At 49.9% G+C, this 14,053-nt stretch overlaps 1 protein-coding gene and 3 non-coding genes across 5 annotated transcripts in view; 1 reads left to right on the top strand and 3 right to left on the bottom strand.

The window, feature by feature from the left end:
* Window positions 1-1,625: 1,625 nt before the first annotated feature.
* TRNAC-GCA lies at window positions 1,626-1,697 on the bottom strand. The gene has a single exon. It is a non-coding gene; the product is annotated as a tRNA-Cys (tRNA).
* A 3,730-nt stretch (window positions 1,698-5,427) lies between these two features.
* On the bottom strand, window positions 5,428-5,533 carry LOC114504358. The gene has a single exon (XR_003685138.1). It is a non-coding gene; the product is annotated as a U6 spliceosomal RNA (small nuclear RNA).
* Window positions 5,534-8,555: 3,022 nt separating this feature from the next.
* Window positions 8,556-8,627, bottom strand: TRNAC-GCA. The gene has a single exon. It is a non-coding gene; the product is annotated as a tRNA-Cys (tRNA).
* Window positions 8,628-9,254: 627 nt separating this feature from the next.
* LASP1 (LIM and SH3 protein 1) overlaps window positions 9,255-14,053 on the top strand; it is a 38,315-nt gene continuing 33,516 nt past the window's right edge. Inside the window, exon 1 of one of the 2 annotated variants that reach the window (XM_028520366.1) lies at window positions 9,255-9,551. In XM_028520366.1, the coding sequence (XP_028376167.1) occupies window positions 9,483-9,551 (69 nt within the window). In that variant the 5' untranslated portion in view covers window positions 9,255-9,482. Of the gene's footprint in view, window positions 9,552-9,986; window positions 10,070-14,053 lie in introns of those variants that run through there. The other variant, XM_028520367.2, reaches the window with a different exon arrangement.

Below are 14,053 nucleotides of genomic sequence, written 5' to 3' on the forward strand. Positions count from 1 at the left end.
GAAGAAAGAGAGGGAAACATCAATGTGAGAGCAAAACATGAATTGGTTGCCTCTCCTACACCTCCAACTTGGAGACCTGGCCCACAACCCAGGCGTGTGTCCTGAGTGGGAATTGAACCAGCAACTTTTCAGTCCGCAGGCCAGCACTCAGTCCACTGAGTCACACCAGCCAACGCTATTTATTACATTTTTTAAATATATGTTTGATGACTGTTTGTTGAGTGACCATCTCCACGTAGTCTATAACTAGTTTATAGCTAGTCTGGAAGCTCTGTAAGGGCTGGGTCCATATCCTTTTTGTTCAACAGTATATTCCCAGCATTTAGCATAGGCTCGATAAATACCTGTTGAATGATTGCCGAACTAAGGAAGAAGTCTACCTCATTGTTCTCATGTATCAGTATCCTGGCATGAGGAAGCTTTGATTTATCTATGACACAATTAGAAATATTTGGAAATGTAGTATTTCCTATAAAGCTGCATTTGCTCTACTTAAAGGACTGCCTAATTTCCTGGGGTTATCTTCTTTCCTCTTTTATGGTGCTAAAAATATTCCTTTCACCCCTATATCAACTTCTCACTCTCCAAATGCCACTCTTTTTAAAATGATTATTATTTCAATGGTTTATGAAAACCAAAGGTCTGAGGAATGGTTAGCTTCTTCGTCCTCACTTCCTGCATTCACACATTCCTTAAAGACTTGTAATCTAGTTCCTACTCTCACTACATGACTGAAGTTATACTAGAAGTTAGAAATTATATATGCTGAAATTATACTAGAGAGGTCACCATGATCTATGAGTTTTCAAAAGCCAAGGACACTCCTCAGTCTTAATCTTGCTACACAGTATTTCATGCTGGGATTATTCCCATCTTCTTTTTCTTAAAGATTGTATTCATTTTATTTTCAGAGAGGGGAAGGAAGGGAGAAAGAGAGAGAGAGAGAGAACATCAATGTGTGAGAGAAACATCAGTCTCACACACCCCAACTGGGGACCGGGCCTCAACCCAGGCATGTGCCCTGACTGGGAATTGAACCAGTGACCTTTTGGTTCACAGGGCTCCATTTTCTTAACACTCTTCACTCATTAACTAATTATTTGTTAATGCATTTAAAATAACCCTGAAAAATAACTACATTTTCCCAAATGATAATAAATTGAGGAGAAGAATGGGTTTGTTTTACATGCTTTTGGAAATCCCTTTAATTTTAATATCTGGCTTAATGAAAGACAGCTGGATTTTTGTGTTTCCACATTTAAACTGTTGCAATATGACACCATTACAGCCTCTGGAAAGCTCCACACACACTCATGCAAGAACAAGAGTGACACAGGTAAGTAATGTGGTATTATGAAAATGTTTCCTTTTTTCCAATGAGGAAGAGTCTCAGGGACACCCCGGGGATCCCCACATACCTTGAGAACCACTGACCTAAAGGACATCTGAAGAGTTGTGGATATTACATGGTATGATAATCCCTTTACTTGCAAATTGGCCCTGGTACTGGAGTGTGAAGTCCACTTTAGTTTATGTTTTCTTGTCTCCAGTACACACCATTGCTTGGTTAAGGTTGCCTCTGTTTGTCATCTTGATAGATGGTACGGTTTAAAAGTGAGACCACCAGGGGGCACCCGGATTTGAACCGGGGACCTCTTGATCTGCAGTCAAATGCTCTACCCCTGAGCTATACCCCCTCTGCTGGGGAGGGTGAGATTACAGCTTAATTGTAGTGTTTACTGACCAGACACGTCTCAGCTGAGTAATAGCAGTATGGTATTTGTGATCAACTGCTTCAGATTTCCCAGAGAGATACTGAAGAACTAAAAAAACATTGCAGAAGCCATCAGGAAAGTTCTGGAAGAAAAGAGCAAAGTCTGCTTTGACCCATGCTTGAAGGTCCTGTGGGCGTGTGCAATAGTATTCCTTTCCTACATTAACTATATAGCTTTTTCTACCTCTGGTATCTGGGAATTCTTCAAGACTAACTTCCATCCTGCCTGTCTGCAACCTGAGCTGCGCACCAGTACTTTGCAGAAGGAAGTGCTTCCCTTGTCTTTCCCAAGAACCTCTCTGCTCCAGGACCAGAGGTGCCCCCATTTTCTCCATTCTTGCCAGTATCTTCAGTTGCTTCTTCCTCTTCCTTGGCTTCTTCAAATATCAACAGGCTTCCCCTAAATTAAAATAATAATAATAATAATAATAATCCACCCTGGCTGATGTGGTTCAGTGGGTTGAGCGCTGGCCCTGTGAACCAAAAGGTTGCCGGTTGGATTCCCAGTTAAGGCACATGCCTGGGTTGCGGGCCAGGTCTCTGGTTGGGAGCACGTGAGAGGCAACTCGCAATGGGTCAGTGTTTCCCTTCCTCTTTCTCCCTCCCTTCCCCTCTCTCTAAAAGAAATAAATAAATCCTTTAAAAAATTTCCTGTCCATTTCCTCTTTCTCACTACTGATTTTAAAGAGAGTCTGTACATCATTTTTCTCATTATCAGCTACATTTCACTGCAGTTCTGCTGCTCTCTGCATTTGCTTCCACTGTCAGTTATCCCCCGCCCCGTTGGTGTGTATACATTGTTTCTCCAACTAGACTGTAAGTTTCCTGCAGACAGGATCATGTTGCATTCTTTTTTGTATTCCCCACAGTAGTTGGCACAGTGCCTGGTTCATTATAAGTCCTGGGTTGTGCTTAATGGCCAAACCACAATCCTCATTAAACTCAATATCTGATTACAAGCCTGGATGTCGTTGGAGGAAAGCTTACAAGCCTGTGTCACTCTTAGGGTCTCAAACGGGCTCTCTGGCTAGTACTCCTACACCACTGACTGACTGAGTTCACTTTCTCACTCTCCAAGATGACCATTACATACACTTTCCCCGTCTTGAACCTTCCACACCGTATCTCCCTTCCTCGCTCTGTCTTAGCTGAAGCGCTTGCCTCTTTCTTTTTGGAGAAAATGAGAATCAGTCAGAAGCAGTGGTGTGCCGGCAAATGGCTCAAACAACTGGCTCTGCGGGACCGGATTTCCCAAGGTGCAAATGCTCCCGCCTGCGGATATTAAGCTACTGAAGAGTCGATTGGCTTTTAAAATCCCTGAAAATGTAACTATCGGTTCTTACTAGCTGGTAAGAACTGAATCTAGCACACTTCTGGAATCAACTGCCTCCTTTCAACAACTACCAACTATACTCGGACGACTGCCCAAAATCTGTTTCCAACCCGGACCTCTCCCTGAAACCCAGAATTAACTGGATCTCTAACTGTATACTTAACACCTCCTCTTAAATGTCTACGGGGCACCTCACACTTAACGTGTTGATCCCATGCTAGAATGTGAGGTCCATGAGGATAGGAAGCTGTACTTTATTACTCTCTGTTTAAGGGTTTGAAAAAGAAACTCTTAATTTTTTTTTCCTAAACGCACTCTTTCCCCAGTCTTTATTTCGGGAAATCACATCACCATCCACCCTGACAGTGAAGACAAAAAAAACACAAGAGTCGTTCTTGACTCTTCTCGCCCCCTCACCGTCTTCAAGCTATCCGACGTACATGAAGCGCGTGGCTCTCCCGGGCATGGTTAATCCGGATGCTGGCACTGCTCTCCAGCGTTGCTGTTCCCACTGTGGGAGGCTAAAAATGGCCCTCCATATATTTCCACATCCCAGTCCCCTTGGGAATATGCTACCTTACATGATAAAAGGGACTTTGCAGGAGTGATTAAATTAAGGATCTTAAAATGGGGAGCTTATTCTGGATTATCCGGGTGAGCTCAATGTAATCACAAGGGTCCTAATAAGAGGGAGGCAGAAGGATCCGAGTCAGAGACAGAAAGATGTAAGAATGGAAAAACCCTGGCTGGTGTAGCTCAGTGGATTGAGCACAGGTCTGCAAATCCAATGACCGCTGGTTCGATTTCCAGTCAGGGTACAGGCATCCAGGTCCCCAGTTGTGGGTGCGTGAGAGGCAACCACACACATTGGTGTGTCTCTCCCTCTCTTTCTCCTTTGCTGTTTCTCTCCCTGTCTTTCTCCTTCCCTTCCCCTCTCTAAAAATAAATAAATAAAATCTTAAAAAATAAAAAAAGTGGAGACCAGAGGATGAGAAGAGGCTACTCTTCTGGCTTTGCAGATGGAGGAAGGGACCCTGGGTCGGAAAGTGCAGGCAGCCTGTAGAAGCTACGAAAGTCAAGGAAACTGATTTTCTCCTAAAACCTCCAGAAGGACTGCAGGCATGCCAACACTTCGATTTTCAGCCCAGTGAAGTTGATTTTGGAATTCTGACCTCTAGAACTGTAGGATAATACATCTGCATTGTTTTAAGCAAATACATGTGTGGTAATTTGTTACAGCAGTAATATGAAACTAATGCACCGCTGTAGCTTAAGGCATCACCACCATCTCTTTCAGCAGAATCCTAACCTGGCTCTCTGTGCCCACTCTTTCTTTCCTTTTAATTGTGGTAAGAATACTCAGCATGACATCGACCCTCTTAACAGATTCTTAAACGTACGGCACAGTATTGTTACCTACAGGCAGGCACAGTGTTGTACGGCAGATCTCTAGAACTCACTCACCTTGCAAATTGAAACTTAATACCCATTGATCAGCACCTATCCATTTCCCTCTCTTCATCCCTGGCAACCACAATTCCACTCTCTGCTTCTGTGAATTTGACTGTTTTAGGTACCTCATGTAAGTGGAACCATGCAGTATTTGTCCTTCTATTACGCGGTTGGCTTATTTCACACTGCATAATGTACCATGTTCTCACATATTGCAAGATCCTCTTTTTTAAGGGTAATATTCTCTTGTATATATTCTCTATGTCTATTTTTGACTTTTTATAACCCCTTTTCTTTTTTTTTTTGATGAAAGTTTAATTCTTCAAGAAGCTAAAAACAGATCAAACATGTTTTGCTGTGAACACTTTGTAGAGATGAAGTAAGGCAGCGGTTGGGTTTAATTTTTTTTAATAGAATCAGTGGCCCTGGCTGGGTGGCTCAGCTGGTTGGATCATCTTCCTGATACGCCAAGGTCGCATGCCTGATCGCGGGTCAGGGCACATACGAGAAGCAACCAATGAAAATGGTGGATGTCTCAAATCAGTACATTTAAAAAATTCAAGTTACTTTAAAAAATAAAATAAAAAAATAATCAATACAGCGATGGAAGGGTAAAGAATGCAAGAATAAAAAATGGGGAATTCTAGCCCCGGCTGGCGTAGCTCAGTGGATTGAGCGCAGGCTGCGAACCAAAATGTCACAGGTTCGATTCCCAGCCAGGGTACATGCTTGGGTTGCAGGCCATGGCCCCCAGCAGCCGCACATTGATGTTTCTCTCTCTCTCTCTCTCTCTCTCTCTCTCTCTCTCTCTCTGTCTCCCTCCCTTCCCTCTCTAAAAGTGAATAAATAAAAAAAAATCTTTAAAAAAAAAAAAGGGGAATTCTTCACGAGTCTGGGTGTCACCCTTGTGCAGGGCCATGATAATCTTCCCTGTATGGTCTCAGTTTTAGTGTGTGTGCTGCTGATGCAGGCACCCTGGAACACTTTCCACAGGAGTGTGGGAGATGATTTCAAATCCCTCTGCTCAGAATTGTCCATTGCTGGCTTTTTGGCCATTTGGAGTAAAATCCAAACCCCTTAGCTTGGCTCACAAGGCCCTCTCCAGTTCTCTTGAATTGCTCTCCCCTTGTTCACCTTCCTCTAGCCACTCTGAGCCTAGGGCCTATATAGTAGCCATTTCTTCTATCCGGAAGCCTCCCCCTCCCCACCCCCTGCCATGTGGGTCTGAACTCCAAAATCACCTGCACAGAGAGGTCTTCTGTGGTTTAAGGTTCTCCGACCTGAAAGAGCATCCCCCATGTACCTTCCTAATGCAGAATCTCGTGGGATTTTGTTGTTGTTGTTGTTGATGATGCTTTCTGTTTTAAAATTTATTTTAATATTTCCCATATCACTCCTGGACATTTCCTTGTTTGTTCACTTGTGCATTTGTTTCTAGCCTGTCTCCGCTGGATTTTAAATTCAGTGTGAATCAGAACCTTTGTGTCCTTCTGTTGAAAGTATGTCCGGTAACCAGAGTGAGGCACGTAGGAGTCGCTCCAGGAAAAGAGAGAGGAACCACTGGCAGGGGGTCCAACGTGCAGCCCACAGGCCACGTGCAGCCCAGGGAGGCTAGGAATGCAGCTCAACACCAAATCGTAAACTTACTGAAAACCTTTTTTTTTTTTGCTTGTCAGTTTTTGTTACTGTTTGTGTATTTAACATGTGGCCCAAGACAATGCTTCTTCCAGTGTGGCCCAGAGACGCCAAAAGTTTGGACACGTCTGCTAGAGAGAATAGCCAGGGAAAGTCTCACAGTAAAAATGTGTTTGTATTCTGTGTGGAGAGACGAGGGGAAAGGCTTCCCTATGAAGTTTTGCGAGAGGTTGTTCTTTCACCTCTTAGGGCAAACTGGCTCGTGGGCGGGATTGCAGATAAAAAATTTAGCCCAGAAAAGGTGGAGTGGTACCCAAGTTCACATGTTTTGAGTTGGTCTTTTAGTTTTGTTCCTCATCATAAGGAAATTTGGTATCATTTAGTGAGAAATATCTAACTTTTTAAAAAGATTTTATTTATTTATTTTTAGAGAGGGAAGGGAGGGAGAAAGAGAGAGAGAGAAACATCAATGTGCGGTTGCGGGGGGCTGTGGCCTGCAACCCAGGCATGTGCCCTGACTGGGAATTGAACCTGCGATGCTTTGGTTCGCAGCCCTTGCTCAATCCACTGAGCTATGCCAGCTAGGGCTGAAATATCTAACTTGGAACAAATAGTTTCATCACAAAAAAATTAGATTGGTGTAAAAAGAATTTATCAAATAACTGTTAGCAAAAATAATACAGGTAGGAGGGGGTATAGTTCAGCGGTAGAGCATTTAACTGTGGATTAAGAAGTCTCTGGTTCAAATCCGAATGCCCCCTCACTTGCTTTTCACATTTTCTCAAAGTCGCTCAGATGTAACCCTGAAAAACGGACTCTGTCTCCAGTTTCCTAGGACCCACCTTGTCTATTCCACCTTCCAGCTTTCCTCTTCCAATGTCCCCTTACCTGAAAAACCGGGAGCCACCAAGAGGTTGCACGCGGATGACTTTCCTGCTTCTAACCCGTGTTCCTCTCCTCAGTAGTGAGAAGCCCATCGCTACTCTGAATGGGTAGAAAGGAAGCAACAACTCTTCCCATCTCTTAAGACCGTTCACAAGACCTATTGGCCTCAGAGATGGGTGGGCAATGTCATTTTGCCTAGTTCATACTCTGAGCGGTTGGACTAGGAGAATGAATTAAAACTGAGGTTTACATAGCTGCAAAGTTTAAACAAGACACGCAGAGATGTAAGATAAAAGGTGAAGAGTGCACAATTTTCCCCTTCATATTAGCTCCCAGCAAGCCTTTGGCCTGATAACCTACAGGTAGTAAGTTTCAGGACTTGTCTCCAGGAAAGGGTGAAAAGTTGGTTGTATCTAGGGTCTGGGCTTTGCACCAGGACCGCAGCTCTGCCCACGTCCAGTCCCACAGTAATGGGAGCCGTAATGGGAGCCGTGGGGAAAAATGCGCGGTAATATTCCCCTGGGCCTGGAGGGACAACACAAACAGATTCCTGGTTTAAAATATCGCAGCTGCCCCCTGACCCAGGCAGCTTGCCTCTCCCTTTCTCCTTTATTTTTCCTTTTTTGGGGCGAAACCTAGTCGAAGGGGAAGCCCTTACTCCCTTCACATTTACTTTTTTTTTTTTTTATACTGTCAGTGACTCAACCAACAAATATCTGCCCCTACCTTTACGTTATGAAACTCGATAGACCTGTATCACCAGTTTAGTAGATCTCAAAGCATGGTCCCCTGACCAGCAGCAGCAACATCACTCGGCAACTTGTCAGAAATGCAAATTCTCCGGACCCCACTCTAGGCCCACAGAATCAGAAACTGGGGGTGTTTTAACAAGCCCTCTAGGTAATTCTGATGCGCTCATGTCTGAGAACCACTGCCTTACTTTATGTCAGTCTGCAAGAGCAGATAGCTTAATTTTTGCAAATTAAAGTGAGTTGATGGGTGTGCATCGGGCATTTTAAGGTTTTCCAAAGTGCTTTGACCCTGTCTGCCTGTGTCATGAGCCATAGGGAAGGGTGAACACAGCACGTTCGTATCATTGGTAATAAAGAAAGTTGAAGTTGGAGAAAGACTGTATCTGTGGGTTTATTTATTTATTTTTTGACCCACCCACACCCCCATCGGAAACGGAACGCCAACCTGAGGTAGTCATTTTGTCCCCGGAACCTGTGGCCGGGGAAATCCCCGACACCTCTGGAGCCGGTAATCCTTACGCGCAGCTCTTGTACCTGATTTGTGCGCATATTCACTCTTCCTCCTTTTGGTAGGGTACAACACAAAACGGAAAGCTTTTCGCTAAGGTTGGAATATGAGAAAGGAATTTCTGAAAAATCATTTCTGTTTTCTCTTTATCTAAGGCCCAATGATAAAATAAACGAGAGACAGAACTATATTAGTTACAAAGAAGAAAAGCCATCCAGGGGGCACCCGGATTTGAACCAGGGACCTCTTGATCTGCAGTCAAATGCTCTACCACTGAGCTATACCCCCGCGCGACTTTGGCGCCTGGAGATACATCTTTGGATGGATACTAGGACATTGCTACACTGAGGTGGTTAATAAGAGTAAGGCAAAAGGAATGAAGGAGGAGAGGGGGCCAAGCGGAAAGCGGAAGGTGCCTGAATCCAGAGAACCCCAGGAAAGCTGCACCGCAGAGGCGCGGGGAGGAAAGAACAAGCTCGAACTGCGAGGCGCTGAGTACAGGCGGGAGGAACGGGTTCCGCCCTACAGAAGTGGGAAAGGATATGAGGGGGAAGGGAGGCTAACCGAGGGGCGGGGCAAGGGGGTTCCCATTCTGTCTGTAGGTTCAGACAGACCCATACAAAGGAAAGTCCCCGAATCCGGTGAATCTGATCGGGCGTTCAGGAGGTTCCAACCCCACCCTCGACGGATGCGGGAGGTTTGCCCGCCTCCCTTAGCCCGGGAGCCCCAGATGTTTGGGGCCAGACCAGCTCCGTGCCGCCTGCAGCGCGGGAAGGGCTCTGGGCGAATCCGGCGTCTTTCCAGGGCACCTCGGGCTTGGGAGCACCTGGGCGCGCACCCCGGGCCACACAGCCCTACCCGGAACCCGCCCTCGCGCAGCCCCAAGTCTCTCGGAGAGCGCGCCTGCCCGCACGCGCCCCTGTCCGCGCCCGCGCCCGCGGCGCGTCCCCGCCCCGGTGCAGCCCCTCCTCCCCACTGTGTTTATTAGGGGAAGGAGGGCGGAGGCGGAGGCCAGTTCCCTAGCTCCAGCCGCGGTCGCTGCCGCCTGTGTAGTTGCAGCGGCTGCTGTCTCCCGCCAGCTCGCTCCGGGGAAAGAGAAGGCGCGCGAGCTCCGGCGTCCCCGCCCCAGCCTTTCTTGGAGCCATGAATCCCAACTGCGCCCGGTGCGGCAAGATCGTGTACCCCACCGAGAAGGTGAACTGTCTGGATAAGGTGAGCCCCGGGACCGGGAGACGCGTCTTTGCCGTTCTCGAGCAGTGCTCCAGATTGAGGGGAAGAGAGAGGGGCTGGGTTTTGGCCACCCGATCCCCGCGATCCTTGGAGGAGAGAGGGAGGGCGGTGTCATGGGGTGTTGGGGACAGACCCCAGTCTGGAAACCAGGAGATCAGAGGCGAGGCAAGGAGTCCACGCGTGGCGGGCAGCCACTGTTGGAGAAGAGTCGGCTCTGCCCTGGGGTTGGGAGAACGGAAAAGGGGTAGAGAAGCCAGGCCAAGGGGTGGGGGCTGGGGGAGGTTAGGGGTGCAGTCCCGCCCCCTAGGCCCGGGAGTGTGAGGGACTGACGCTCCTTCTCCCCGCCGCCCGGAGCGCCAAGTAGGCGGAAGCGCGGGGCTCCCGGGGAGGGGGCGGCGGTGGGGCGGGGCAGAGGCTGGGGGGCCCAGCGAAACTGTCGGCTCCGGCCACGAATGGCTGGGCTTCCTGGCCTGGAGACTGGGGGCGGGGGCTACCAACCGGTGAGTGTTGCATTTGGTGAATTGGGCTGCGGATAAGGAAGGACCTGAGCCCCATTGCAAGACCTTCTTTTTTGGACGATCTGTACTACCCTGGGTGGTTCAGCGATTAATGGACCACCGGTTAATGGTAGCTTCCCAGCCCCCACCTCAAATTAGAGGCCAACTCGCCGCGCTGAGCTGCCTAGCCCGAGCGGGGCGGGGTCGGATGCTGGAGTAGGGTGGGCGGGGGGTGCTTCGCAGAGATCTTCTGAAATTGTGCTCAGAGCAGAACAAAGAGCTAACTTTTCAAAGCAGGTTTACCCAATGGAGGTGGGGTTGGCTGAGCTCAGGGGAAGGCAAGAAAAGGGGGAGGTGTTTGGGGGGAGGGGAGGGTGGCCTTCTGGAAATTCATTGTCCCCTGAGGGCCCTTACGATTCATCCTCCCCACCACCCCTACCTATGCTGGACTTGTTCATCTGGTTGTCATTATACTTTTGGAGGGGGGTGGAGAGTAGAATTGGGTGTTTCCAGCAGTTTGGGGTAGGATCCTGTCCTCTTTTAAGCTCCCTTAGACCCCGAGGCAAAAATCTTCGGTTCCTCTGCATCCTGCCCCAGTCTGGAGGAGGGGCCTTTGTGATTTTTGTCCCCTTCCTCACCGTGCCTCCCACCCACTTCCCAAAGCTGGCTCCAAGTCCAAATACACACCCTCTTTCTCATCTAAAATGGCAGGGTGTGAGGGGCATGGGATGCAAGAGGGGTGCAGAGCCCTGGGACCAAGTTCATTGCCCGCTTGAAGCCATGTTTTGTTCGTGAAAGGACAGTTCATTGGATACTTGCTTCTCCCCTTCTCCTTGGGGTTGGAGCTTCCTCAGTGACCTTTGGCCTTTTGGGAGGAAGGATGCATAGGGGGCTACTGCTGTTTGACTGTCTCTCCTGGGTTCGGCCAGACAGGAGGAGAGGAGTGCTGTATTGTGGACACAAAGGAGGTGGGTGCTGACCTTCCCGATGACTGTGCCAACCTCCGGAGGGCAGGACTTGGGCTTGGAGGCACTAACCGAAGAACTCTCTGTCTTTGCACACTGGTGTTCATGCCCTTCCCTGGTGGCAGGGATTTTGGCCTCTCTTCCTGGAGTTCCCTGTGCTCTCCTTCTCCACGGTCATGCGTGGGGAAGAGGCTGTGGACAGGTTCACTCCTATGAGGCAGAAGCAATATATGACGGAGAGGTTGCTAGCCCGGGAGTTGGGAGACAGGGTCTGCACTCCAGGTGTTCTCCCGCGGGCTTTGTGAATGGCTCTGGGCCTCGGCTCTCCCTGTCTGGCAGATGCCTGATGAGGTTATTTCCTTGCAGGTGGGGCAAAAGTGCGCTCAAGGGGATGTGGAGTAGGCTGTGCACTCCCTACCTTGGGGGGATACTCTAGCCCCACACCTGGCTCCCCTTGTAAAGAACTTTGGTGTCCTGTGTGTCGGGGGCCAGGAGGACAGGTGTCCTGCAAGGTACACTCCCTCCCCCCCCCCCCCCCCCCAGCTAGCTTTCTCTCACCCCAGCTAAAGAGGACAGTCAGGTGAGGGCTGTCTTGGAAAGTAGGATTGGTGATTCCTCCCTCTTTTGAGAGCTTTCCCTGTAGGAGGTGGTCCTGGGGAGACCTCACTCCCAGCGCCGAGCCGGAGGCGGGGAGTATCCCTGTGTCAGACCTCTTCCTCTTTCCTAACTCCTTCCCCGCAGGAAGGACTGGCACTTCCTACTGGGGAGCTGGTGCCCCAAGGGCTGAGACCTGAGAGGAGGAACCTTCTGTCCCAGAGGCAAGGTTGCTAACCAACTTCCCAGTAGATGGCTTTCCATTTACAATAGGAGAGAGTCAAATTAGACCCACCCGTTTACTACAGCACAATTTCCCTAGGGCACTTAGCCCACAAGGCGACCCAGAGCACGAGCCTGTGTCCTTGGTGTCAACCTTTTCTCCTTCCTGAGCCTTATCTCTCAAAGACTTAAGTGAGTAAACCCAGCCTGCAGTACCCAGTGTGCCTTGCATGCTGAATAAATGTGTATGGCTGATGGCGGTGTCCAAGGGGAGAGATCGAGATTTCCTTCCCCAGAGGACTTCTGGGGTTAGAGTTGGGGGAGAAACGGGGTGACCTCATTGGCTCATTCACTGGACAGATACTTATTGAGTACCTACTTTGTGCCCGGTGCTCTGAAGGGTTGCCACAGGCCTTTGAGGAGGGAGAGGGGCTGTGTCTCAAAAGGTCCCCTGCATTTTGAGAGAGGTGGATTTTTACCCCAGACCCCGTTAGGAAGCATTGGTGTATAGGAACCTGTGTTGTTAAGAACCTTGCCCTGCCCCTCTCCCTGGATAGGGGACTGGTGGGTGCCAGTTTCCCTGGAGTCCCCCATTAGGAGGGCTCCCCGCCTCTGGTTGTTTGAACTGCCCCCTCTCCTGCCCTCTCACTCCTATAGGGGGCAGCAAGATAAGAAGGAGGCTGGCTGGACACAAAAAAGAGACAAGTCCTTGCACTTGTGGTGTCCCCTTTTGGTTAGCTGACGTACCCCACGATCACCTGCGGCCATCCCTTCATAGCTGCTGCTGATTGCGAAGGGCCAGGCTGGGTCTCCGCAGCAGCCTCCCGCCGCAGACATGGCTGCCCCTGTAGGTGATGAGCCCCATAAACGGAGGCTAAGACAGTTCAGGTGGCTCATTCCCTTCTCAGGCAGAGCTGGAATTCAAGCCTGAGGTTCTTTGTGCTCAGCTCTTCTGCCTGTTATGTTTGCAAAACAGTACCTGTATTTACACTATCTTATTTTAGTGTCCACAGTGGCGCCGCCCCTTCCTGACCCTGGGCCTGAGGCACGCTCCTTCCAGGAGCTGGGGTGGTAGGAAGTAATCATCTCCCCCTCGCCCCCCCCCCACCCCCCCCGGGAATGTGTGGAGGTGAGGCCAAGGTCTGTCACTTTAAGCCAGCGGCCCAGGTGGCTAACTGAACTCCCGTTGGTGACCCAAGCAGGGTGGGGCTGGCATTGCCCCCGAAGAAGGGAGGAATTGTAACCCTGGCAACAGGAAGGGAGAGGAAGGTCTCATACTCCAACCCTGAGTCATGGCCACCCAGGCAGCCTGGGTGCAGAGGGCAAGGTGCCAGGCTGCAGGCACAGCGACCTGGAATTGGCTGCATCTCCCTCACCCAGGGCTAAGAGCAGCCCCTCCCCCACCTCCACAGTGATTACAGAGAGGTAGGAGCTGGTCTCGGCCTCGCCCAAGTAAGTGCGTGCAGGGGATCTTGCTTCTGCCCCATCAGCCTCTGTCTGCCTTTCTGTGGACTGGGCTTCAGCTTGGGAGCTGCAGGCAAGGGAGACCTAAGGGTGAGGCCGGAGCCGGAGAGGCTGCTAACAGGCACCAGAGGTCTGGATTTTTGTGAAAGGGAGACCATGGACTTCCAGGACAGTGGGAATGAGGTGCCTGCCCAGAGGTGCACTTTGCTCCCAGTCCCGAGTCCCGAGTCTCAGGAGTGCTTCTCCGAAATCTTCTTACCGGGGCCTTTCAGAAAAGAGGGACAGGGCTTATGGGGCAGGGAGAAGAGGCAGACCTGATTGAGACAGGGGTGGGGTTTCCTTGGGGTGCCCAGTCCAGGCTTGGCCCACGGGGGCTGTTGAGTTGCCTGCCCTATTCTGCCCTCCACTTTCCTCCTGTAAAGAGGACACACACGGTGGCAGGAGCGGCTGGATTGTCCTGAACCTTGGAGCCCTCCCCCAGGGAGTGAGGGAAGTGACCTAAAGCAGCCACCTCGGAGCCCGAGTCATCTCATTACTCCGCCCAGCGCCTGCCTGCGTGGGACCCTGGTTTTAGTTCCGCTTTCTAGCTGCGGAGACCAAGTGTAGTGGTTACCCTGAAGGCACTCAGGTCACCTGTGCTCTTATTGTTCTGCTACTGAGCCCCTGTATGGGGACAGATGACCCCCCCCCTCCCAGACTCGGGTGTATCTGGCTGAAAGCAAGGGGTCTCTGGGGTTGTGGG

This window comes from Phyllostomus discolor, chromosome 8, assembly GCF_004126475.2.
Source record: "Phyllostomus discolor isolate MPI-MPIP mPhyDis1 chromosome 8, mPhyDis1.pri.v3, whole genome shotgun sequence".
In the NCBI taxonomy this organism is placed as follows: domain Eukaryota; kingdom Metazoa; phylum Chordata; class Mammalia; order Chiroptera; family Phyllostomidae; genus Phyllostomus; species Phyllostomus discolor.